Source organism: Pleurodeles waltl, chromosome 7, assembly GCF_031143425.1.
Source record: "Pleurodeles waltl isolate 20211129_DDA chromosome 7, aPleWal1.hap1.20221129, whole genome shotgun sequence".
NCBI lineage: Eukaryota > Metazoa > Chordata > Amphibia > Caudata > Salamandridae > Pleurodeles > Pleurodeles waltl.
Window position 1 is genome coordinate 958769916 of NC_090446.1, and position 24706 is coordinate 958794621.

The window sequence follows — 24706 nt, forward strand, 5'->3', positions numbered from 1 at the left end:
GTTTTGCCCTGCTTTGGGCTTGTCAGTTGGGTATAGCGTAAGTCTTGTGGCAAGGCGCACACAGGACCCACGCCTGGACATCCCGGCACTGCCTATTGTGCCTCAGCCAGCCTACCAAATCTTTATTTGATTTTCGAGTCAACTGCTAATTTTCACTAAACGTACTTCCGCCTAAATGGTGAGAATTCTTTTGATGAAAAACACGACAGCATGACAGACATGTTGGCACTTTTTTTCTTTTCCTAAATGTAACTTATAAAACCTTGGGTGATGTTAAATCTAGGATCTGCCACAAAATAAATATGTCCTTCAGGTGTATCCGCCATATACACTCATATGTATACACAGACAACACAAATAATGCAAGCATACCACTAAGCAGCACACCTTACCCATGATCTAGTGCAAATAAAGGTTTGCACTTTGTGTCTCTTTTTTAAAAAACATGTTTTTTTCCTTTTATTTGCTCCGCTCTTCCTAACAGAGTCCGCTACAGCTTCAGCCCTCTGATACACACTCACAGGCATGCACACACATAGTGTTATAACAGACATGCACGTATGAAGCTTGAAATAACGCTCACTGAAGACACAATTTCCTTTTGGTGATAATACTGTTTATTTTCCACGAAGGGACGTCACATAGATGGACTTAAAAGCTCCAAAGGCATGCACTCACTGCTCCGATGGCAATTATTCAATAACTTTCATGTGTTCCCAGCACAAGAAGTTTCAGACTTTAATTCCCAGCAAAAAAATCCACAAAGCTTTATATTACTGCCAACGGAATGTTACAGATATATAGTTTTAATACTTATTAAGCAAAGACGTTTCTTAAAAAGAACTATTGTGTAAACTTTTTTAAACTGACTTGGTTGCACAGATGATGAACAGTTGTGAGATCCTTAAAACATTAAACAATAATGACTCCTAAATCATCTGGAAGTTAAAAAAAAATCGAAAATAATTTGCAAACTTTCGTTCAAAAGATATTCCTATCTGGTAAGTTCATGTCAGACCACTGTATGGACGGCGGCCTCCACTTCCCGTTGCTGGTGCAGAGTGACAAATGGCATCAGTGGACGTGTGGTGCTATGTTCACCAGCGCAGATGCATGTGTAATGACACTGGTAGCGTTTTTAGAGTTGTGCTGGTGGCATACTTGGGTTTGTGCTGATGGTGTACGGAGCGTTACGCCGAATAGTTTTTAGTGTGGACAGAGTTGAATTAATAACAAGTGGAGTAATGTTGATGGTGTTTTTAGAGTTGTGGTTAATGTGTGCATGGAGTTGTACTGTTGGTGTAGATGGAATTTTGCGGGTGGTGTGCAAAGAGTTGTGTTACAGATAATTTTGGAGCGGTTGTGTTGATGTGGATGGAATTCTGATGATGGTATTCTTAGAGCTGTTCTAATTGTAAACGTGATTGAGTGCGTAATGGGAGTTATGCAGAATGCATGCGTGGAGATTTGTTGAAAGAGTACATGGCTATACTTTGAGTTATGGCCCATCGAGTAGTGTTGCAAAAAGTTGTGTCATCTTTGTGTCTTGATGTTCATTTTTGTAATCACAGTTGCCAAATGAGAGCACTGAATTGCTCACTACCATGTTATTAACTAGTATCTAGTTCCCTCGTGCTTTTACGCTACAGGATCCTTATCCTTTCAAGTCAGTCCCAAAGCACACACAGCACTGTATAGGCATCAGTGTGTATGCTATAGTGCCTGCTGTGGTAGAGGCAGTGTGTTTGAGTGAGCTAGGGAACAGCAATAGGGTGTTATGGGAGAAGCAATGCCTCTGACTGAAGTGTGGTAGGAGAGGAGAACCTTGGTGTGTGCCTTGCTGGAGGAAAGGTATGTATTGTGGGTGGTACAGTGTTTGTGTTGTAGTGCAAGCAGTCCATATATATGTATTGTGGAAGGAGCTGAATGTGCTTGTTGGAGTATAGTGGTGTGTGTTTGTTCTATGAGAGGAGCAGCAATTGCACGTGTGTTGTTAGGGCAGACTGTGTCTTGTGAGGGTTATGGCCTCCATTTTTGAAGAAACAACTCGTATAGCACAGGACCAAAACTTAAAGCACAACAGTTGTGGCATATAAAAAGTGTCAATTGAGAGGGTCCATGTTACCGACCCTGCAGAATCTTGATTTAAAAAAAAACTAGTAACAAAACCAGTGCTTAATTTGTAAATAAAGAGGTGCCGGTGCCCAAAGCACCCCTCTTAAACATGTGGCTGCTGCAATTAAATGTGTGAACACAGAATACTGAGGCGGCGTAATCCTGAACCCATCTCGGGCCTCTTCAATACATTTAAAGCCACTCCCTGCTCCTTCAGCTCACTCTTGCAGCTTTCTGCTTTCTCCCATTGTGACGCTTTTTCGTTTTTCCCTTCCTCCATCTGTCCCATATGTGTCTTTTGCTCGCAGCAAATGCTTGAGGCAGAAGAATAAGCCCCGGCCCTCAAAAATAATAAGTCCCGGTGCTCAGCACCGGAAACAACAAGCACAAATTAAACACGGAACAAAACAGAAAATAATAATGTCTGCAGCTGCTTATGAAAGTTCACCAAAATGCCATGAGTAGCAAACGTGACATTACACACCTCAAGCGGCCTCTTTTATCTGCTGAAAAGTAGAAGGGCATGACGTGAATACTAGAGCGATTTTAGAGTGTTTACTTTATTTACTTTCTGTTCCTGGTCCCTCCTTAATTGCCGTTTAGCACAGGGTTATCACGAGCAGTACCAGTGGAATCAAGGGTAGCAACTGCTACCACGACTAACCCTACTTGATGTCTCTTATGTATCAAATCATAAATATCTGGCTGGGTGGATCTGGATGGCCACTGTGTAGACAAAGGATGATGCCATCTACATAAACTTCCTTTAGCCCAGTAGCCGAAGGCCCCAACATTCAAGTTGTTCATTATGCTAACTACCAAAATGTAGGGAGCCCCTCAGGATGGACAGCACTGAGGGATTTCCCTTCCCTGAATTCGGGGAATATACAAGAAAAGGAGAAAAAGAGAGAAATGGACTAGATGAACACTTCCCAAGATCAGTATGAATAGCAAGCTCGCAGGGCTCAAAGGTATGCTGCCTAGCGAATGGGGAGTATTTGTAACATACTGTCTCAACAAAGCTTCCATGGATTTAGATACTTTATTGTCCTTCTAAACCTTGTAGTGTATGCAACACCGTTTGCTTTACAAACATTTAACAGGAAAACTAAAGACTGCGAGCAACAGCAATGACCAAAAATAAAAAAGGAGCAGGCACTGGCTGTTCGCTGAAGGAAGATCATATTGTCAGAATAAAACAAACATAAGGGCAACGGGACAGTAGATATAAGGATGTATGACAGAGTCAACATTAGATTGGTCTGCACTCGATTTAGGGTCTGAACAGAATACTGTGTGAAATATTATTAGGAACAGTGGCACTAACAGCATGAAAACTTCCTGCAGTGTTTATCCAGGACTTAATTTGTGATGGTGAGTGTGTGGACTGATAGTGTGTGGTTGTGGGGTTAAATGCGTCATTTGTTTGATTGTCTTTTTATATTTGTAGGGATCAAAGTGCTATTGGTGAGGTTGTAGGTGTGTTTGTGAGGCTAGGTTTATGGCTTGCCTGATTGTCTAGATACCTGTGTGTGATTTAAAGTGTATCACCTTTCTGATTGTCTACCTCTTAGTTTACAGAGTTGAATGTGTCATTTGTTTGATTGTCAGCTTATGTGGCAAGTGAGCTGTGTGTCTGTGATTATGCTGATCACTGTGTGTTTGAAAGGCTGGGGTGTGGTCTGTTTGATTGTCTCAGTTTTGGGCGTATGATCTATCCTAGGATAAGTGGGTGGTCCTTCCGATTGTCTGTTCACGTGGAGCTGAGCGTAATTCTTCTAATTGTTCAGTCTGATGGTGTGTTTGTGGATTAAGCACACCTTGCCACAAACCGAATCAGAATCTTAACAGCAAGGAAACACTGACACTGTTCAGAAAGTAATCTCTGGACTACTGAGTGTGCTGTGAAGCTGCAACAATGGCAGATTGTGTGCTACATAAGTGACAAATAACAAGATGTGTGTTTGGTTTGACTTATGCAGTTAATTGTGAGTTCAGTCAGCTGAATGTGTATTCCTCTGATTGTCTAACAGGCTGGTGTAGTCTCTTTCAAAATGCTGCAGCTCTGATACCTCATGACTGAAGCCCATCTTTAAGCATTACATCCCTAATACCTCATACAGGAAGTTCTGCCTCCAGGATAATCATGGTTTCTTTTTCTCCTCATGGTAAAGAATCAGAGAGAGCATATGAGAAGGTGAAATAAGGGGGGGAACTTCTGGAGACAAACAATGAGGATACAGTTCCTCTTTATGTTTGAGAATCTTGGAAGGCCGTGTCTACAATATCAGGGCAGGATGCCATTGATCCTTTGGAAAGTCAACATAGGGAATGGCTGCTTCTGTTCCTAAGGAAAAGAATACCCACAATCCGATAATGTAAGGGGCTGTGAAACCACCTTGTCCCTAATGTTGTGGGGTCATATCCATGAAAGCCTAACACACATCTCTGTACTCTGTATTGGCACATGAAGTCAGATGAGATGAAGGGTCTTTGCTGGTGTTTTCCATTGACCAAAGGATGTATCATACAGTCAGCTTACAACTGTGCTTACGCCACAAGGAATCGAAACTTTGGGTCTGTCATTGATTGTAACACCAGTTTCTTTGTAAGGGTTGTCAAAAGCAAGAATAACCACAAGCAGAATCCAAGGGTTTAAAAAGGGGCTAAGCAGGAAAGCGCATGCGCTCTGCCCATTTATCGTTCTAAAAAAGCAACAGCAAGAGTTACTGACTTCTACCTCAACAAAAGAGCACAGACACAGTTGGAGACAAAGTAGCGTTTATGGCATTTCAGCAGGCAGGGAAAACGGATAGGGTAAATCTGAATGGGGTATTTTCTTCTCTTTTTTATCTATATTTCGTGGCTCAAACGCAATTCATTTACCTCTACTTTATAACTTTTTGAGCCTTTTTTTGAAAGCCACACATAACACTGTCTGTACAAGTCATTATAGGATCCAGCTCCGGGGCCAAACCGCACAGACAGGAGAAAGTGAAAAAATGGCGTAGAAAGAGAGAGTTTGTAAGCCACGCCAAGGCGGGATGGTGTATAGTCAAGGAGGAGTTCTGAGAACACATGCAACTTGCACTATTTGCGAGGACCCTGGTAGACCAGCTACACAGAACTCAGTGAATACAAATTCCCTACAAGTCCCAGTGACTTTATATTCTAGCACTCCAAAACACAGTTTGCATTATTCCCATAGGAAGCCTCTTACATTTTTAAATTTCATGTTGGTGGGCTGATGACATTGGGTAAGGAAAACTAACCTTCACCTGTGACATAAAGACATAGCAGGTCCCCATATTCCTTTCCCATTAAAATAAAGAGTTGGAAAGAACAGACTTATTTTTTTCAGCCACACCCCTTTTCATATGAGGGCATGGAGCCAAATGTTCGGTGCATCTGTCTGTGCGGGATGGGACTCTCCAGGAAGTGATGTTGGAGCAGGATCAGTCTAGTTTCACACAGGTTCCTCTCGGGGGCTCTATAAAGCAAGTTCTAGCCATTTATGGGTCTTCGATGTCAAGGAACTCCTGCTTGGGTGGAGCAGCACCGCGGTACCATGCACATGAGCCATCGCTTCTCTTGATGCAGGCGTAGTGCTTGGCTTGAACCCCATTTTTGTTCTTCTCAATAACTACGTCGGTCCACAGGCACTCATCAGGTGAGGAGACATAACAAGGAGTGGAAGTGCAACGGGAGATCTGCAGAGGCAAGAAGGAGGGAAAAAGTAATTAACAAAACAAGAACTGCAGATGGGACAGCAGAATGGCTCCTAGGTATAATGACATTAGGAGACGTAACATAAGTTTGATGGCTATCTGAGAGCTAGAGCAGAATCAACTGCAATAGCTGGGATCGACTTATAGAAAGGTAAGTTCTTATCTAACCTACCATCACCAATAGGCTTTGGAGTTATCTATGTGGCAGTAAAGAATAAGTTACTTACCTTCGGTAACGCTTTTTCTGCTGGATACAGTAACTACCTGTGGATTCCTCACCAAAAGAATTCTCCCCTCGCGCCAGCCTCAACGGAAATTTCTTCTAGCTCTGCACGTCGACGATGACGTCACAATAGCCCGACTCCACGCGACGCCGTATGACGTAATCCAGGCAATAAGAAGCCCTCGTCGACGTGCAGACGTCAGTTATCACCATTTTTTACGTGCCATAGAGGCGAACAGGTTAACCCTAAAGAGTACATATTCATCTCGAATGAATGAAAATAGAACATTTATTATAAATACATATTATTATAAATAACAGTAATGAATGCTCAATACAAGAGAGAAATATATATATATAAACCAAGTCCAAACATGCCTTTCTTTGGACTATCTTAATTTGCAAAGGAAATGCATACACAGTTATCACAACTATATACATGAATCAGTTATATACATATATATTCAAGACCAAGGATGCTCACCCAAGGATATCTCGGTTTGACCAGTCAGGCAACGGGGAGGCGGGTGGGACCATGAGGAATCCACAGGTAGTTACTGTAGCCACCAGAAAAAGCGTTACCGAAGGTAAGTAACTTATTCTTCTGATGTATACACCTTCCTGTGGATTCCTCACCAAAAGAATAGAGTCCCAAAGCAGTACAACCTCCGAAGGTGGGTGCCCGAATGGTCAAACCAAGAAATCCTGCAGCACAGAGCGAGCAAAATGGCCATTACTCCTAACCTCAGAATCCAAACAGTAATGTTTGACAAAAGTATGGAGGGACGCCCAGGTCACTGCCCTGCAGATGTCAGCCACAGGAACACCTCTAGGCAAAGCCGATGAAGCTGCTTTAGCCCTGGTGGAATGGGCACGAAGCCCCACAGGTGGTTCTTTCTTCGCCAAAGAATAACAAATCTTAATACATAGAATGACCCACCTGGATAGCGTTCTCTTGTGGACCGCTCTACCTTTCCTCTTCCCCACGTATCCAACGAAGAGCTGATCATCTTGTCTGAACTCTCTCATCCTGGTGACGTAGAAGCTCAGCACTCTTCGTGGATCCAGCCGGTGGAGCCTCTCTTCCTCCTTTGATGGGTGAGGTGGAGGGTAAAAGGAAGAGAGAGTAATCTACTGCCCCAGGTGAAAGGGTGTAACAACCTTCGGTAGGAAAGCCGCCTTGGTCCTTAACACCACTTTGTCCTTAAAGAAAGAAAGGTAAGAGGGTTCTACACTAAGAGCCTGAAGCTCACTAACCCTTCTGGCAGATGTTATGGCCACCTGGAAAACAGTCTTGAAAACTAGCAACCGTAAAGAGCAAGAATGCATCGGTTCAAAAGGGGACCCCATTAGAAACGCTAAAACTAAGTTAAGGTCCCACTGAGGCATAATGAATGGTGTTGGTGGAAATTTGTTAGTGAGTCCCTTTAGAAACCTTAAAACAATAGGAGATTTAAAGAAAGATGGCTGATCAGGAAGGCACAGAAAAGCGGACAGTGCAGACAAATAACCTTTGACTGTGGTAATCGCACAACCCTTCTGTGCCAGACAAAGAGCAAATGACAATATGTCAGATAAACCAGCTTTTAAGGGATCGATTCTGTTCTCTCCACACCAGCATGCAAATTTAGCCCAACGACTAGCATAGATTGATTTGGTGGAGTGTCGCCTGGCCGATAAAATAGGAACTCAGATTGCCCCGTTCAATCTCCAGGCATGAAGGTGCAGACTCTGGAGGTGGGGGTGTAGAATCTGCCCCTGCGACTGCGAGAGGAGGTCCATCCTGTAAGGGAGACGGAGCGGTGGGCACTGAGAGAGTTGGAGAAGGTCTGAACACCACACCCTTCTTGGCCAATCCAGAGCTATTAAGATGACTTGAGCTCGGTCTTGGCGGATCTTCCTCAGAACTCGAGGAATCAAGGGTATGGGGGGAAACCCGTAAAGCAACTGATCCTTCCAGGACATCTGAAACGCGTCCCCCAAAGCTCCTTGCACCGGATACTGGAGGCTGCAAAATAGCGGGCACTGCGCATTCTCTTGAGTTGCAAACAGATCTATTTGTGAATATCCCCACATCCGGAAGATATACAGAACCAGATCTGGATGAAGACGCCACTCGTGGTCGACTGAGCTGCGTCGACTGAGAACATCCGCACGCACGTTCAGGACTCCGGCCAAATGATGTGCTACCAAGCAGATCTTGTGTTCCTGAAGCCAGGACCAGAGTCGAAGAGCTTCTCTGCAGAGAAGATACACCCCCACTCCTCCCTGTTTGTTTATATACCACATCGCGGTAGTGTTGTCCGTTAGAATCTGGACTGACCACGAATGGAAGGGAGGAAGGCCTTGAGAGCTAGACGTACTGCCCGCAATTCCAACAGATTGATGTGTAATCTCTGTTCTACCGGAGACTAAAGGCCTTTGACCTCCAGGTCCCCCAGATGAGCTCCCCACCCTAGAATGGAAGCATCCGTTACTACTGTGGCCACTGGTGGGGGCAGCAAGAATGGCCTTCCTTGTGACAGGTTGTCGACCGCTGCCCACCATTGAAGATCCACTGCAGTGTCTCTGGAGATCTTTATTGACTCCGCAAGATCCCCTTTGTGTTGAAACCACTGCCTGCGGACGTGCCAGTGAAGAGCCCTCATGTGCCAGCGTGCATGAGTGACCAACAGTATGCAAGAAGCGAACAGACCGAGCAGACGAAGGACCTTGAGGACTGGAACTACCGCTCCATTTCGAAACATTGGAATCAACACCTGAATGTCCTGGACCCGCTGGGGCGGAGGAAAGGCCTGATTCGATGTCGTGTCCAATACTGCCCCTATGAACAGGAGGCGTTGAGAGGGCTCCAGGTGAGATTTGGGTACATTGACTGAAAAACCCAGGCCGTACAACAATTGAGTTGTCGACTGGAGATGTCGCCGCACGAGCTCCGGAGTCTTGGCTTTGATCAACCAATCGTCCAGATAGGGGAACACCGCTATCCCCCTTCTTCTGAGCTCTGCCGCTACCACCGCCATCACCTTTGTGATGACTCGAGGTGCTGAAGTAAGACCAAACTGGAGGACAGCAAACTGATAATGTTGCGATCCCACAACAAACCGGAGATACTTCCGGTGCGATTTGAGGATCGGAATATGAAAATACGCGTCCTGCAAATCGACCGACACCATCCAGTCTCCTTCGTTCAACGCCAAAAGAACCTGTGAAAGGGTCAGCATTTTGAACTTTTCCTGTTTGAGGAACCAATTCAAAACCCTCAAGTCAAAAATTGGTCTCAACCGACCATCCTTTTTGGGGATCAGGCAGTATCTAGCCCTGACCCCTCTCCTGCTCGGGAACCAACTCTATCGTGCCTTTTGCCAAAAGGGACAACACTTCCTGTTGTAATAGGAGAAGATGGTCTTCCGAACAGAAGGATGGGCGGGGAGGGAAGGGAGGAGGGAATTCCCAAAAGGGAAGAGCGTACCCCTTCTTCACAATGTCGATGACCCAGGAGTCCGATGTTATAACCTCCCACATCGGAAGAAAATGGGCAAGTCTCCCCCCTACTGGAGACAAGTGGACAGGGAGTGGAGGAGGACTACGGCTGCTTTCCTTGCTGCACCCCTCCCGAGGAAGAGGCAGAGTGCTGCTGGGTGGCTCCTCTTGTCCGGACTCTGCCCCTGCCCCTGCCCCTGCCCCTGCCCCTGAAAGATCTGTATGGCAGGGTGGATGCAGTCTGTTGTGGTCCTTGAAATCTGCCATGAAAGGAGGAGCCACGTCCAAATCCTTTAAACCTCCTATAACCTCTAAAGGAGGATGAGGCAGAAGACTGAAGCCCCAAAGATCTTGCAGTAGCTCTGCTTTCCTTAAAACGCTCCAGAGCAGAATCCGCCTTAGTTCCAAAGAGCTTCTCGCCATCAAAGGGTAGATCGAGAAGAGTCGCCTGCACGTCAGACGAGAAGCCAGATGAACGTAGCCAAGATTGTCGCCTAGAAACTATGGTCGTGCCGATAGCTCTAGCCACCGAGTCTGAAGTGTCCAATCCCGACTGGATCAACTGAGTCGCAGCCGCCTGAGCATCCGCCAGTAGCTGCAACATTTCCTGGGACAAGTTCGGGTGGCCTTTCGCTTCCTCCATAAGGGCATGGATGTAACAGCCCAAAATGCAGGTCGCGTTGGATGACTTTAAGGCCATACTACAAGATGAAAAGGCCTTTTTAGCAGTATGGTCCATCTACTTCGATTCCCTGTCCGCAGGTGTTCCGGGAAACTAGCCAGGAAAGGACCTAGACGAACAAGAGGCCTGTACCACTAAACTCTCCGGTGTTGGGTGTTTGGAGAGAAACACAGGATCACCTGGTGCCGCCCGATAGCGACGAGCCACCGCCCTGTTGACAGCAGCGGTAGACACAGGTTTCCTCCAGATGTCTTTTATGGGATCCAGTAGTGCCTCATTAAAGGGCAAAAGAGGCTCAGCAGATACAGAAGCTGGGTGCAAAACCTCCGTCAATAGATTTCTCTTGACTTCCGCAGCTGGAAGGGGAAGGTCTAAAAAGTCCGCAGCCTTCCGAATAACCGCGTGGAATGATGCCGCTTCCTCGGTGAACTCTCCAGGGGAAGCTAGATCCCACTCCGGGGAGGTATCTATGCCACTGGCTGTATCAAGACCCTGGAAGTCACCAGAAGGCTCCAAAACCTCACCCTCTTCCAGGTGCTGCCTTGCATATTCTTCTTCCTCCAATAGTCGCAGAGCCAGACGCCTGGATCGAAGCCTTGACTCCTGACCCGGCGTCGATAAGGCATCGGCCGATGCGGAAGATCTCTGTCGGCGCCGAATCTCGGATCCATCCGACTCCGGACCCTCCGGCTCCACAGGAACCTTGACTGTGGATCGGATCCGAGGCGAATCCAACGGCGCGTAGCAGGTGTAGCAGGTCTCCTGGGCGACGTCAAGGGCATCGGCGCCGCTTCAGGTGCAGCAGGCAAAAATGGAGTGAAAGGCATTGATTTGTAAGACGCCGGAACGCCCAAATTAAAGGCCAAAGGGCCAGATGGACCTGCTTGACTTCCACCCGGCGCCATGGAAGTAAAAATGTTAAACATGGCGTTCAAGAACGCCGCAGGATCCGTTCCCGGAGTCGGGAAAGCCGGGTATTGTTGCTGCACCGGCTCCGGCATAGACGCCGCGGAAGGGCCAGGTAACTCCTGGCTAGGAGAACCCTCTGGCCTCTGGGGAGGCTCGACCTCGAAGACCGACCCAGGTGACGTCTGGGTCGTAGGAGGTGGAGGGGTGACGGTCGGGCTAATCTCCCACGTCGGACGGCGCCGAGCTGACGGAGAAGCCGATCTCGATCTGGACCGTCCCTTGCTCGATCGGTGCCGGGAACCGTGACGGCGCCGAGAGTCACCATGGTGATGACGAGATCTCGAGGATCTTGAAGAGGACTCCCTCAGATGACGCCTCTCCTTCTTTTTCTTGGACCGAGGCAAGACATTTTTTGCCTCCCTCTCTTTAAGTGCCTTAGGATTCATGCGCTGGCAGAAGCCGCATGACTCGACCTCATGGTCGGAGCTAAGGCACCAGAGGCAATTCTCATGGGGATCAGTAACCGACATCCGACCCCCGCACTGGTTACATGGTTTAAAGCCAGATTTCCTTGGCTGCGACATTGTAACCGTCATTCGAAACAGTAGCTCCCTGTGAGCCTCGAAGAAATAACCGGTACTCGGAGGCACGAAAAAAAGGGAACTGACGTCTGCACGTCGACGAGGGCTTCTTATTGCCTGGATGACGTCATACGCGTCGCGTGGAGTCGGGCGATTGTGACGTCATCGTCGACGTGCAGAGCTAGAAGAAATTTCCGTCGAGGCTGGCGCGAGGGGAGAATTCTTTTGGTGAGGAATCCACAGGTAGGTGTATCCATCAGAAGGCGGTCTTACCTTCATTCAAATTAGCACCCAAAACCAAAGGAGACATTTTCACTTACACTCTGAATCATTCAGAGGAAGTAACACAAACTGTAGTCAATCACACACTTTACAATCTATTAATCTACCAAAAAGTGATGGTAATCCCTAGCCACTGGTGCATTTATTTTTCCACAGATACTAACAGTGAGCTCTTAATTGCAAGTGGCACCGTAAGCGGCAAACTGAGAGGCAACATATGACTTTCATGTAGTCACACATGTTTGTATGAAGAACATAGGCCCAGATTTATACTTTTCGGTCAAAAGGTTTACCACCGGCTACCGCCATTCTTAGACGCCAGCCGGGCATCATATTTAAGGAATGACACTAGCCGGCGCTAAGGCCCGGTTATCGTAAAAATAAATGATGCTAACCGAGCAAGGGGGGCGTAGGGAAGACTGAGGGTTGTACGTCAAAGAATGGTGCAAGTCAGGTTATCGTAAAAAATATTGACTCTAACCTGACCAGCATCATTTTTTGATGCGCAGCCCCCATGGACATGACTGCTGTCTTAGCAAAGACAGGAGTCATGCTCCCCTGCCCAATGGCCATCCCCTGGGCATGGCCACTGGGCACAGTGCCATGTAGGGGGGCCCCAAGTTAGGCCCCCTCTATGCCATTTAAAAAAAAAAAAAAAAAAAAAAAACTTACCTGGACTTACCTTGGATAGGTCCCCTCATTCTTGGGTGTCCTCTAGGGGTGGGTGGGGGTGGCAGGGAAGGGCACCTGTGGACTACTTCCATGGTCTCTGACCATTGAAATGAGCCCACAGGTCCCCTAACGCCTGCCCTGATACAGGCGTTACATAATGGGGCTAAACAGGCTTAGCGCCATTATTTAACGCCCTCCTCCTACCGTGCATCGTTTTTGCACGGGAGGATAAATAAGGCGCATATGCCTTAGAGTCATTTTTTGCCAGGGAACACCTACCTTGCATCTCATTGACGCAAGGTAGGTTTGCACAGTAAAAAATGACATTAACTCCAATATTTTGACGCAAGACGGGTCTAGCGTCAAAATATAAATATGTAGTTACGTTTGCGCCGGATTTGCATAAAAAAAAGTGGCGCAAATCCGGGACAAACAGAGCATAAATATGGGCCATAGTTTGTAGTGCTGCTTTCCAGTCTTTGACTGACCTGTGTGTAAAAGACATTTAGAGTGCTTCTGCCCAGTCTGTGCTTGTTTTTAATGACAGTGGGGATATTATGGCTGGTGCTATGTTCTACCCATTCTTTGCAAGGCACACTTAAAATCACTGTGCGATTGGCATAAAATCATATGATCTTAACCTCATCAACAAGAGCAGTAGGGCAGTGGAGAGAGTAGGCTGCTTCTTAAAATTATATAATAATTGAAAATGAAAGCATGGAGCCCCTTTAAGCAAGAGGTGACTGGATTTACTATCCATCTGTATCCCTACGACCAAATTGGACAGTTTGGATTTAAGTGCTTAGCTGTCAGTTTGTTGACCCTCCAATGAAGTTGTAGTCAGGTGCTTAAGTGGGTAATCCTATGAAAATCAATAGAGAACTAACAGTTTTTAAAGATTAAATTCACGTGAAAACAGGGTTACCTCATTGAAATCAATGAAGCCATTTTTTTTTTTACCAAAGGGTGAATTTGACTGAAAAGTGGGTGACACTTGCCAAATAAAACTTAACAGGTACTGACGTAATAATACGCTATACCATGCAAAGACATAGAGTTGGGGAAGGCTCTATGTACCATACAGCTGCCTGGGTTTCATTGGTAGCAAAAAAGTTAAATATGTTGCTGTGTCTTTAATAAAGTGTTGGAGGGCCATAAAATACAAAATTAATATTAACAATGTGGAACATACCCAGGAAACGTAAACACAATCTTTGCAACCCAAAGTATGAAGCATTCACTTTAAACTGTGCTGTAATTCACTTTATTGTTGATGTGTAGAGTCCTGACCTAACAAGAACATGGCACTGCCATTTGCAAAGCATAATTTTAAATTCGTATGGTTGCAAGAAAGTTAAATGCAGCATGACAGTTTTTTTTTTTTAGAAATGTATGTATTCAGCTTTTATGGAAAAACAGCACAACAGCGTAATACAGTGAACAATATCAACATTGTGACAGGTTAGAAGCCACATTTTCAGAACGATATCCAGAATTCCTCAATTTCTTAATGACCTAAAGGCAGACAGCAAGTAACAAAATCTGGTGGTGGAGGAGTGAGAGAGAGAGGAGGAGAGTAGCCGGGCATCCAGAAGATAAGCTCAAGAGCTTCCCACAACTGACACCTCAATTCCATGTAGGCAGGAGGGAGGTCCAGGGGGTCCATGTACACCAGCTACATCCCACTCATCCCCCCCTATATATCACTAGTCTGCGCCCTCTTCACACCCTAGGATCCTGCCAAATAGCCACAGAACTAAGCTCCGATCCTTTGCGACCGCCATCCCACCCCACCCCCTTACTCTGCTCGTCGCTCCCCTTATGCCATCCTCCCTGAGAATTCCATTCACTCAGACCCTTGTGCTGCAGCACCTGGCAGCCATTCCTGATCATCACAGTCGCTCAGCATGCTCATCTGTCCGGAACCTATGGAGTCTATACTCCTCAGCCATTGCCCATTCCACTAGATGCGCCATCCATTTGACACAGGTAGGAGTAGTTGGGCTTCCCCAATGAATAGCAATGCGCCACTTCGCCAGTATCAGCCCCAGCTGCGCAAACCGGCATGTCATTTTGCATTTTTTTTTGGTGAGAGCTAACAGCCCCAGCAAACAGTGCTGCATCGTCATCTCTATTTTAACTGTTGTGGTAAATGTTAGTACTCTCACTATCCCACACCAAAACGATTGCAAGGACCTGCATAGCCATGTGAAATGTTCAAAAGTGGCCGGGGAGGTACTGCAGGACACACAGTTGTCAGTGTGTACCAGACATATTCTATGCAGTCGCTTCAGATGCAAATAATAAAATTGCGCCAGTTTTAATCTGGCATTACTGGACCCTTCCTGCATCAGCACGCATGCCCTGTTCCATTCCCCTTCCTTCAGCTGTAGCTCTAGATCTGCATCCCACATCACACGCACTGCCAACATATCTATTCGGCTATCTCTTTTAAGGCTGCATACACTCGGAGAGGAGACCTCGAGCAGAACCTGGATCCAACACTGTCTTCATCAAATGGGACTCTGAGGGTTCCTCTGGAAAGGAGGTCCAAATCTCTCGAGCTGGACTCTGTGTACTGGCATAGTGCAGGAACTGTCCCTGTCCAACTTCGAAGTGTGTCACAGCCCCCTCCAAGGTGACAAAAGTGCCATTCTGATATAAATCCCCTGCATTGTTGCAGCCACATATTCGCCAGCTTGTGAAGTCCATTGCATCTGCGATGCACACAAAAGGGCGCAGCCACCAATATGGGAGCAGGCGCGCATAAGGTGCTCGTCAGATTACCCGGGTGACCGCCCACTTCCATATCCGGGCCACATGCGAGACCACAAAAGGAACACCTACTGGGAGCCCAGTACCACTCACATGAAGTGTCAGGAGCTCTGCTATATGCACTGCCCCGTCAAGTAGGTTTTTCTCCCAATTAGGTCCGTCATCACACCAGAAGGCCGCATATTGTAACAGACCTGCAATATAATATAAATAGAGATCCAGCACTCCCAACCTACCATCCACCAGATCTAGTTTCAGTACCTCGAAACGGACCCTGCACCTCTTACCTGCCCAGATCTGGGACACCAGCAATCTATATTATCTGGCAAAACAGTGCCAGCGGCAGTGCACAAAAAGAATTCTGCATAACATATAAGTAGCGAGGGAGGAATACCATTTTACTAAGCATGACCCTGCCCATGACTGACAATGGGAGTGTGGTACAGAATTGGAAAGAGGCGCGGAGTCCATCAATCACTCTGCCTATGTTCAAACTATATTGTAACCGAGGAGAGTGAGTCACCCGCATAGTTAGATATTGAAATGTCTCCATCTCCCATGCCAGACCCACACATCGGAGTTTCGGCACCGCTAGGTCAACCAGAGATGCCATCTGGTAGAGTACTGTCTTAAGCCTGTTGACACAGAGGCCCATAATCGCTCCAAAGTTGTCCATAAGGCTCAATAAAAGAGGGACTGAGTGCTCTGGATCTGTTACGTACATCAGAGCATCATCTGCAAATAACGATATAGTATGCACTCCAGCCCCCACCTTCATACCCCATGCTTGAAGCCTTGCCCTAAGCTGCACCGCCAAAGGCTCCATTGCTAGCGCAAATAGGAGCGGAAACAACGGGCAACCCTGTCTTGTACCACGCTCTATGTGCAGAGGTTCAGATACCATTGCCCCAGTGCGAACCCTTGCTCGCGTTGCCATGTACAGCAGGCATACACATGACAGGAAGCTTGGCCCAATCCTCATTCGTCGCATCACCTCCCATAAATAATCCCATGACAGGGTGTCAAACACCTTTTCAATGTCCAAGGCAACTAGAGCAGCCCGCATCTCTGAGCCTCTAGTTTCCTGCATCTCGTGGGAGATTCTCTGCAGGTTCATATGCGTCCCCCCACAGGCACAAATCCACATTGGTCTTTGTGCAACAGGTGCGTAATCACTTGGCACAATCGCATTGCCAGTACTTTAGCAAGTAATTTTACATCAACATTTAACATCGACAACAGTCGGTAGGAACTGGGGTCAGTCGGATCCCTCCCCTGTTTTGGTATCATAACTATTGATGCCTCCTCATGTGCACAGGCAGTGCACCCTCCCTATGCACCTCACAAAACATCTCCAATAGGCTAGGGAGAAGTGTGGACGAGTATGCCTGAAAAAACTCAACCGGGAGACCATCTGGACCTGGTGCATTTCTGCGAGGCATCGCCCACAGCGCCTCCTACAATTCTTCCAATTGTATGACTCCCTCCAGATCACCATCCTGGGTCTCCGTCAACCTTGGGAGCTGGAGGCTAGCCAGGTACCCATCCACTTGGGAACCATCCACACACATTGGCGAGGCATATACACCCCTCAGGTGGTCACGCAACAGCGAATTGACCCATTCCTGTCCCAGTATCATGTTCTCCAGCCGGCCTACAAAGGGATATAATCAATGGTGGAGGCCTCTCACGGTTAAGCAGCCCTGCTAACATGCGCCCTGACCAGTCGCCCTCCCGATGCAACTGCTGTCTCTAATTCTTGCGCATCGGATTCTATCTAATCTGTTCCACGTGACCTCTATCCACCTGTGCACCTCTAGGTCTCCTGCTTCATCCACAGCACCGTCCCCTTAATGACTCTGCAATGGAGCCAGGGCCCCCTTCTGCTGTGCAAGCTCCCCTTCCAGCTTCCTCCGTATACCATACACTTTTTTTTAAACTCACTCCCCTCATAATTACCTTTAAGGCCTCCCATTCCATTCCGCGGGTCTGAGCCGTGTTCCAGTTCTCCCTGATGTATCCCTGTAGCGCTGCCAGCACATCTATCCTATATTCGGGATCCCTGAGCGTCTCAGGATGCAGATGCCGTAGGGGGACAGCCAGTCCAGGAGCGTGAGTCGCACACTCCAGCACCAATGGGGCATGATCCAACAGAAATGTCATCTGATATGCTGCCCGCCGAACAGCCAGGGAACCATCATTTGCTAGCAGACACAGTCCAGCCTACTATATGCTCCATGATCCGGCGTATAGCAAGAGTACATTTTGGACACAGGATTGGAGCTCCCTCCAAATGTCCACAAAGTGCAGCCTTGCCATAATTTCCTGAAGAGCGATATGTACCCCAACTCGTCTGAGGTATGAGTGGACTCTTTTACATTTTACAAATTACTTCAGACCTCTCACGTTCCGCGTAAGAAAGTGCACTAAATCTCTCATTGGGGTCTATTTCAGTACACAATCGTAGAAGTCCCTCTGCCATTCCTCCCCCCTCTGATCTCCCCGGACACCCCATCATCCACCCACCGGTCTCACAAGCCTGCGTATACATTGCTCTCTTTTCGCACATCTTTGAACCACTCATTGCGTTAGTGCACACAATCCACCACTGCTGTAACAAAAATCTCCAATGCAACAATGAACAATCCCCACTCAACCCCATCCCACCCCAGGTAAACACTTCTGATCAACTTGTCTCTCCCCACGCCATGTGTGTATCCTACTCTCCCTTGCAGTCTACACCTAGGCAAGAGGCAGCATGTTAGAGACTCCCACCCTACCGCATGGAGAGCTTAAGGTGTCTTCGGCCTTCCCGATTTGCTGGGCCTGGGGGCTGCAGAATCATGTAGGATTCTGTACTTGGGGGCCTGAGCACTAACTCAGTGCTACTGGTCGGCCTTCTTGCGGCCACGCCCCCAGATGCAGCATGACAGTTTACCTTAATTTGTAGTAGCCATGATTGGAGCGAAGGAAATGAAAGTACTAGTTGTTGCCTGAAGCATTGGGATCTGCCAATAAATTATCCTATTGACAAACAGCGGTATTGTTACCCATCAGACAGCTAATGCATCTGAACCTAGGAGTATAATGATTTGTTGCCACAACTAATGTCCTTAAACACGTTTTCAACATCTATAGGCCTGTCAAAGAAAAATAAGTATCTTTAAAACAGTTCTCTCAACCATGCGTGTTTAAGTATCCTAAACTATTTAAGGAATAAAACAAAATCGGGGGTCTTAAACCCTCAAAGTGAGCGGTGAAAGTTGTATAGCAGACCTATTATTCAAAGTTACAACTTGAAATGTATGACTTTGCTCCGTGAGTAGTAATGTAATGAAAATAAATACTTCTTTTTATATGACTTTGTGAAGGACTCTTTGCAGCTTGCTGCTCGAAATCCTCAAAGGCACTTGTAAAGATTGCGTACCCATTCACTAAAATACGTTTGAAAGTACAATACCGCCATGGAAATTGATTTCCTGCTTACACGTCTGACTCTGTCAATGCTTAACTGTAATAAACATATTTTGAAGTTTAGATACTTAACAGCCATTGTACCAACGAAAGTGATTATTATATATTGCGGGTTCAAAGACGTGTGAAACCTAGACAGATTTAAGGTGCCCAAATAGCTGCAATGTCTGCTTCACTTACGGCTGCAGGAGTGGCACCAATGCAGATGTAGAAAGACTATACATAAAACAAGCATTTTCAATGCAATGGGTCTCAAGTTTGCTCGAGTTAGAGCTATTAGCGTTGTAAATTCCTAACTGAATTTTTCTTGCCACATAAATTCAAAATGAAAAGTAAAACAGTTGACAGAAGCAAGACGATTCAAAGTGCCACCGCTACCATGACCATCAGTGCGAGAGTTATTGGCTCCCTGCATGAATGTCTAGAAAGGATCGCGGCTGGGATGAAAGGCAAACCGAAATCGGAGAAGGGGCCCCACACACTGTAACAGGAGGAAGCGTGTCGTAGTGTGATGGCCAACAGAAATGTTCACTTAGTTAAATCGCCTGGGGAGGGAACTCAGCACACAAAGGAGGGACATTTCACAAAATGCACCAATAAAAATGAAGCATTTAAGACAAGCGTACAAAGAACGAATAGCAAGAGTGGGCGTGGTTAAAAGCCCACAGAGAGATTACAACAGGCTAGAGCGCTTGCGCGCTCGACCCTAAAAATGTTTAGGCACCAATCCCAACAAAGACCAATCATATTTATAGATTAATCTTCAGCATACAAATCCATCTTCCAAAAGATGGATTTGTTTGCTGAAGATTAATTTATAAATATAATTGGTCTTTATATTGTGGAATTGGCTTTATGCCCTACTCGGGGGTGGAGGGTGAAAAGGGCTGACATCCTGGTCCAGTGCACTGACATGGTTATCTGATTTTTCCCACCGTGACAGTGTGCCACAGTCCTTTGTAAATCATTTGTTGGGCGGTAGGAAGCATTCACATAAATGGCACAATTTGGAAGCAAACAAGAGAAAAGATACGAGAAACAAATACTGGATCACAAAAAATTAAACTTCAACCTGTGACCAACAGGAAAGAAGGAGAGCATTTGGCATTCTTCTACAAGAGAAATAACGTGCTGCTCTCTTTTGGGTTGGAGACGTGGAAATTGCTGCAATGCTGCGTGACGTAATTTTGTGAATTGTGAATTCCATTCAGTCAAATTTAAAGCAGCTCACTAGGATGTCCTGCGCTCTACTAGCTCAACTAGAAAGTTCTGACACTTACGGACTTCCACATGAGTTGTTCCATCAATCTTTTTAAGGACTAGTCATTTAAAAATGAGAGGGAAATGCGCCTATCGAAAAATAACGGCACAAGAATAACAGTGTAATTGAAGAAACGCTTTTTAGACATTTAACAAGTACCCTGTCTGGACTGGATACTCGAGGATAATATTTAGAACAAATATATACAGTAAATGTTCGGGATCAAACCTAGGTCCTAATATGTGCAAAGCAAGGGTCCTTCATTTAAACTGTATCACTTAATTGAAAACACCCTAATGTCGAGGGTATGTAAAAAGCCAGGAGTGCCGTGACTGGATTCACTTGGTCACCATATGCAGAAGACTCCCCTCCTTGGTGCCTGGTTTCCTAGAACATGTTCCTGTGCTCGGTATTAGCTTTGTTTTTTTTAAGAAACAGCATAATGTTGCGTTGCTCAATTCTTTGTAGGTTTGTTTTAAAGTTTCTGTCCTGAAAAACTGAAATACATATATCCACAAGTGCTGGTATTGAGCATTAAAAGTTGAGGGCCAGTGCTGAGCTCCTCTGTTGTTCTCTCCTCTGCTAGGTAGTTCTATAATCCAGGAATTGTAATTATAAATAAATACGAAAATGTGCCACTGCACACACTTTACAGATGTATCAATAACTGGAACAATGCTGGGAAAGAAAGAGGGATACTGGAATGCACCACCATGTTTCACACATACCACTAGACAGAATCATATCAATTGTAGCCGAATGCGGGTGACACAACAATTAACCCCGACATTTGTAATGCTATTTCCCAATTCCAAATTAAGAAAATTAAAACATCTGTAAGAAACTAGGCACCAACAATGAAGGAGACATATCAGCAAGGCAGTAACTGCTGCAAAGTTCACCTCTGTTTTAACTTTTGTCCTTTTTTCCACTTTGTTCAGACACTGAAGAGACCAGCACTTTAGTCCTCTAAAATCTGGTTACCTGCTAAACTGTCTTTCAGTGAACATTATTATATCTCCTACCAGGATGGCTGTTACTGCTGTTACTCAGTTGTTTAATGAATTCTTTCAAACAGATGTTGTTTCTATTAAAGGGAAGCCTCCACTGGACGTGTCTAATTAAGCTAATTATAGACATATTTCAAGGCTTCCAGTTTAACTCAGGCTGGCTGAAAATGTTGCCACTAAGTGGCTACATTCCTATATAAAAGGCTATGGCTTGTTGGATAATGTTCAGACAAGCTTTTAACTCGTTTGAGGAAGAGAACGTACTTCCTTTTGGCAGTTGTTCAACTTTGTAGAATAACATAAATAAAGGAGGCACATTAGCATTAATACTTTGATACCATACCGTCTGCTTTGAATAATTGGCGATATGGAGATTGATGGCGTAGTCAGTCCCTCTTTGACTTTATCTTTTCTTACAGATAGATCATTATTATCACTAATATTGTTTAATATTTATGTCTAACCTATCACAATGTTATTTTGATAATTTGTTTTTTATTCTACCCACCGGCGCACAAGACACAAATTATTTGGCACTTAGACACGGAATGCCACAATACCTCAGTCGTTTCAAGCCTTCTTGTAATGCAAGACTGGGCCACTTACAATGTATTGAAGTTAAACATAGATAAAATTAAGGTTCTATTTGTATGAGGTGAGAAAAATCAAGCATGATACAATTCATTATCAGTTGACTGTGAAAAATCAAGTCAGTGTTGTGGTGTCTTCCTGTCGTTTTCTGTTGAAACAGTTAAGGAAATTATGACCTAAATCTCAGATTATCAATTTTGTTATTTCAGCTAGAAGCAAGCCTGTATCTGGGTATTCTAGCATCCCAGATTAAGAGACTGAAATAACTAGAAAATTAATCAGTATGACTCACTATTTAGATCTGAATTAATGGTCATGTCTGGTGATCTCACCACGACCTGCACCCTACTACTTCACAAATGATTAGAATTAAAGCTTTTCAGCATTATCCTGCACATGTAAGGAGTGAGAAGTTATATACACCCAATGTGATTTTCTCTTTGACATAATCACTTAACTTACACAAGACAAAGCAAGTTTAGATTATTCCAGTGCTATTCTCTTTTTATGCATGTTAGAATCCCTTTTGGGTGAGATAAAATCCCTCGTGCTCATTTTGTGGCAAGCTTCATCACTGGGCATATCTTGATCCACCACATTATTTTGTCTAGAAAGCTTTCTACTAAAACATTTGGAGATCTTGCTATTTTATAGAGATCTTAATTGAAATGGAGTCAAATATAATTGTCTACAAAAACCTAATAATTAATTTATTGGTGACTAATCTGACAAGTCTAAAACCTTAAAACAGGCTAATGGTTATGGAACTTAATTATCCTCGTATTCTTTATTCAGTCAATATGTTTCAGCCTATTTAATTTGCCTCTCGGGGTCAGTAGGCCTTTCTCATGACTGAGAAGATCCCTGTTTTGGCCCTACTTGACTTATTATGATACCCAACGCTATGTGTATATGTGTAGGCTGGCAGACAAAGCATTACAAATATCCATGAGATTCTCACTTATACCACTTATGGTCAGTGTATTTTCCTGTTTTGGTAAACATATACCATACAAGAAGAACAACAAAGTAGACTTCATTTTGGTCTCACATGCAAATAAGTGATGCACTGCAAATTGTGAAAAAATACTGCACTCTGGTGGGAGCGTGGGTTTTCAAATATTACAATTCATATGCGTACTCACTTAGCCTATACTATTAGCTAAGGTGACACATGGGAGCAGAGGTGGTAACATCTCCCTATTGGCACACTGTCATAACCCTGTTAAGAGGGCCACAGGACATGCAGGAGCTACCAGGCCCAACCATGTGGGTTAAGGTATTTTACTCCTGATGTCCTGGGGCCCCACCTACTATGAATCCTGAGTAAAAGAGCCAAGTACCCCTTCAGCACTTGACTTAAGTAGCATATGTTTTTAAGTCTGTTAAAGTTCTTTTCTTTTGCAAAGTAAAACACTGACTAGACATCAATATTATTAGCTGGTTTCATTATGCAAAATGTATTCTGAGTGTCTAGCTTACATCATTTCCTTCAGTAAAGTGGACTCCTATGTCTCGCTATGCTGCAAGTTAGGTGCTAAAGGGGAGTAATCGGTTATATAATTTTGGGTCTATTGATACTATGGGTCCCACAACAGCAATGGTACACGACTCCAATCATCATAGTTGGAGATCAATAACACCTGATTTCTCTGGAACCCCAGGAACCAGGTTGCCACGCTTCTATTGAAAGATTTTCAACCATTTAAATGTGGACTTTACAGATATTACTATTGATACTTATAAGTCCTTTTGTTAATACAATAAACACTTGTCAAAGTTGGCTGCCTTAGCAGGATGTTAAACAAATCAGAGAGTAAAATCAACAAGAAAGGGTCAGATCCAAGGATAAATGTCACATTAAAGAAAAGAGCATTGCTCCTACTGACCAAGATTTTTATTGGCGATGACAAGCAGTGTATATTAAACCTAAGCTTAGATGAGCTCTGTCAAATCAGAAAACACACTTCCCTCCATTCTTGGAATTACTGTGCACTTACCTTGCACTCACATCCCATCTGGTACCGCTGGTTCAAATTCTTTTTTTGAGTTATGCTCAGAGAGTCCCATGAAAAGATGAAGTCACAGAGTGTGATGTGCATCTTCCCTTCACCTTCTGACTTTCCTGTTGGACAAAAAGACTGAGATGGGACGCACAGTATTAAAGAACAGATTCTGCACACTTCCTAGTGAAGGCCCAAAGCTTACTACAGCGTGAATTGCAGTGGCTCAGTTTTCAATCATTCCAGTTCTTTATTGCTGCATCTTAAATTCAAAATTTACCTAGATGACAGGTCAATATATTTTCCATGTCTTGTTATCATAGTTTTGCTTAACACATTTTTCCCCAGTAGAATATTTGTTTGAACGATAGATCTTAAATTCAAAGCACTGAATGGTACTGCTCGCCCGCCACCAAGTGCTTTTTGGCATCTTGACTTTCTAAAGGTCCTGAAGCACTGACACTAGAATTATGCTATTCTGTTGGTTTTCTGCATAGTTAGGGATACTGTACTTGCATAATAATCCATGATCTGCTGCATAATTTGCGGCTTTCAACAAAAAATATTGTTTCTAGCTCAAACGGAGCAAAAGTTACTAAACATTTGCTGCACGTATTCAGGTGTTAAACAAATACTGATGAGGTAAAGCATTTGTCCAGCACGTATTAGTGTGTGTTAAAATGACAAAATAGTTGATTGCCTCAAAATTCCAGTGGCCCTGCCTTTAAGGTGCATGTTCATCCTCAGTGTAGGATGAGGTGCAACAAGTGTGAAGTATCTCAGGATCCCAGAGTAGGTGTGATAAGTGCAAAATACCTCCAGGTCGATAAACATGATTGTAGGTGTGAAATAGAGAATAGAGAAGATATTATAGGTGTGAGCTATCACAAGATCCCAGGGACCATGTTATATAAGTG

The 24706-nt window shown here is 44.9% G+C and overlaps 1 protein-coding gene across 1 annotated transcript in view; it reads right to left on the minus strand.

The window, feature by feature from the left end:
- Nucleotides 1–594: 594 nt before the first annotated feature.
- Nucleotides 595–24706, minus strand: part of TIMP2 (TIMP metallopeptidase inhibitor 2) — a 166735-nt gene continuing 142623 nt past the window's right edge. The window contains exons 4-5 of the mRNA XM_069199677.1: nucleotides 23787–23911; nucleotides 595–5825 (exon numbers count right to left, since the gene is read on the minus strand). Coding sequence (XP_069055778.1) covers nucleotides 5628–5825; nucleotides 23787–23911 — 323 coding nt within the window. The 3' untranslated portion in view covers nucleotides 595–5627. The remainder of the gene's footprint in view (nucleotides 5826–23786; nucleotides 23912–24706) is intronic.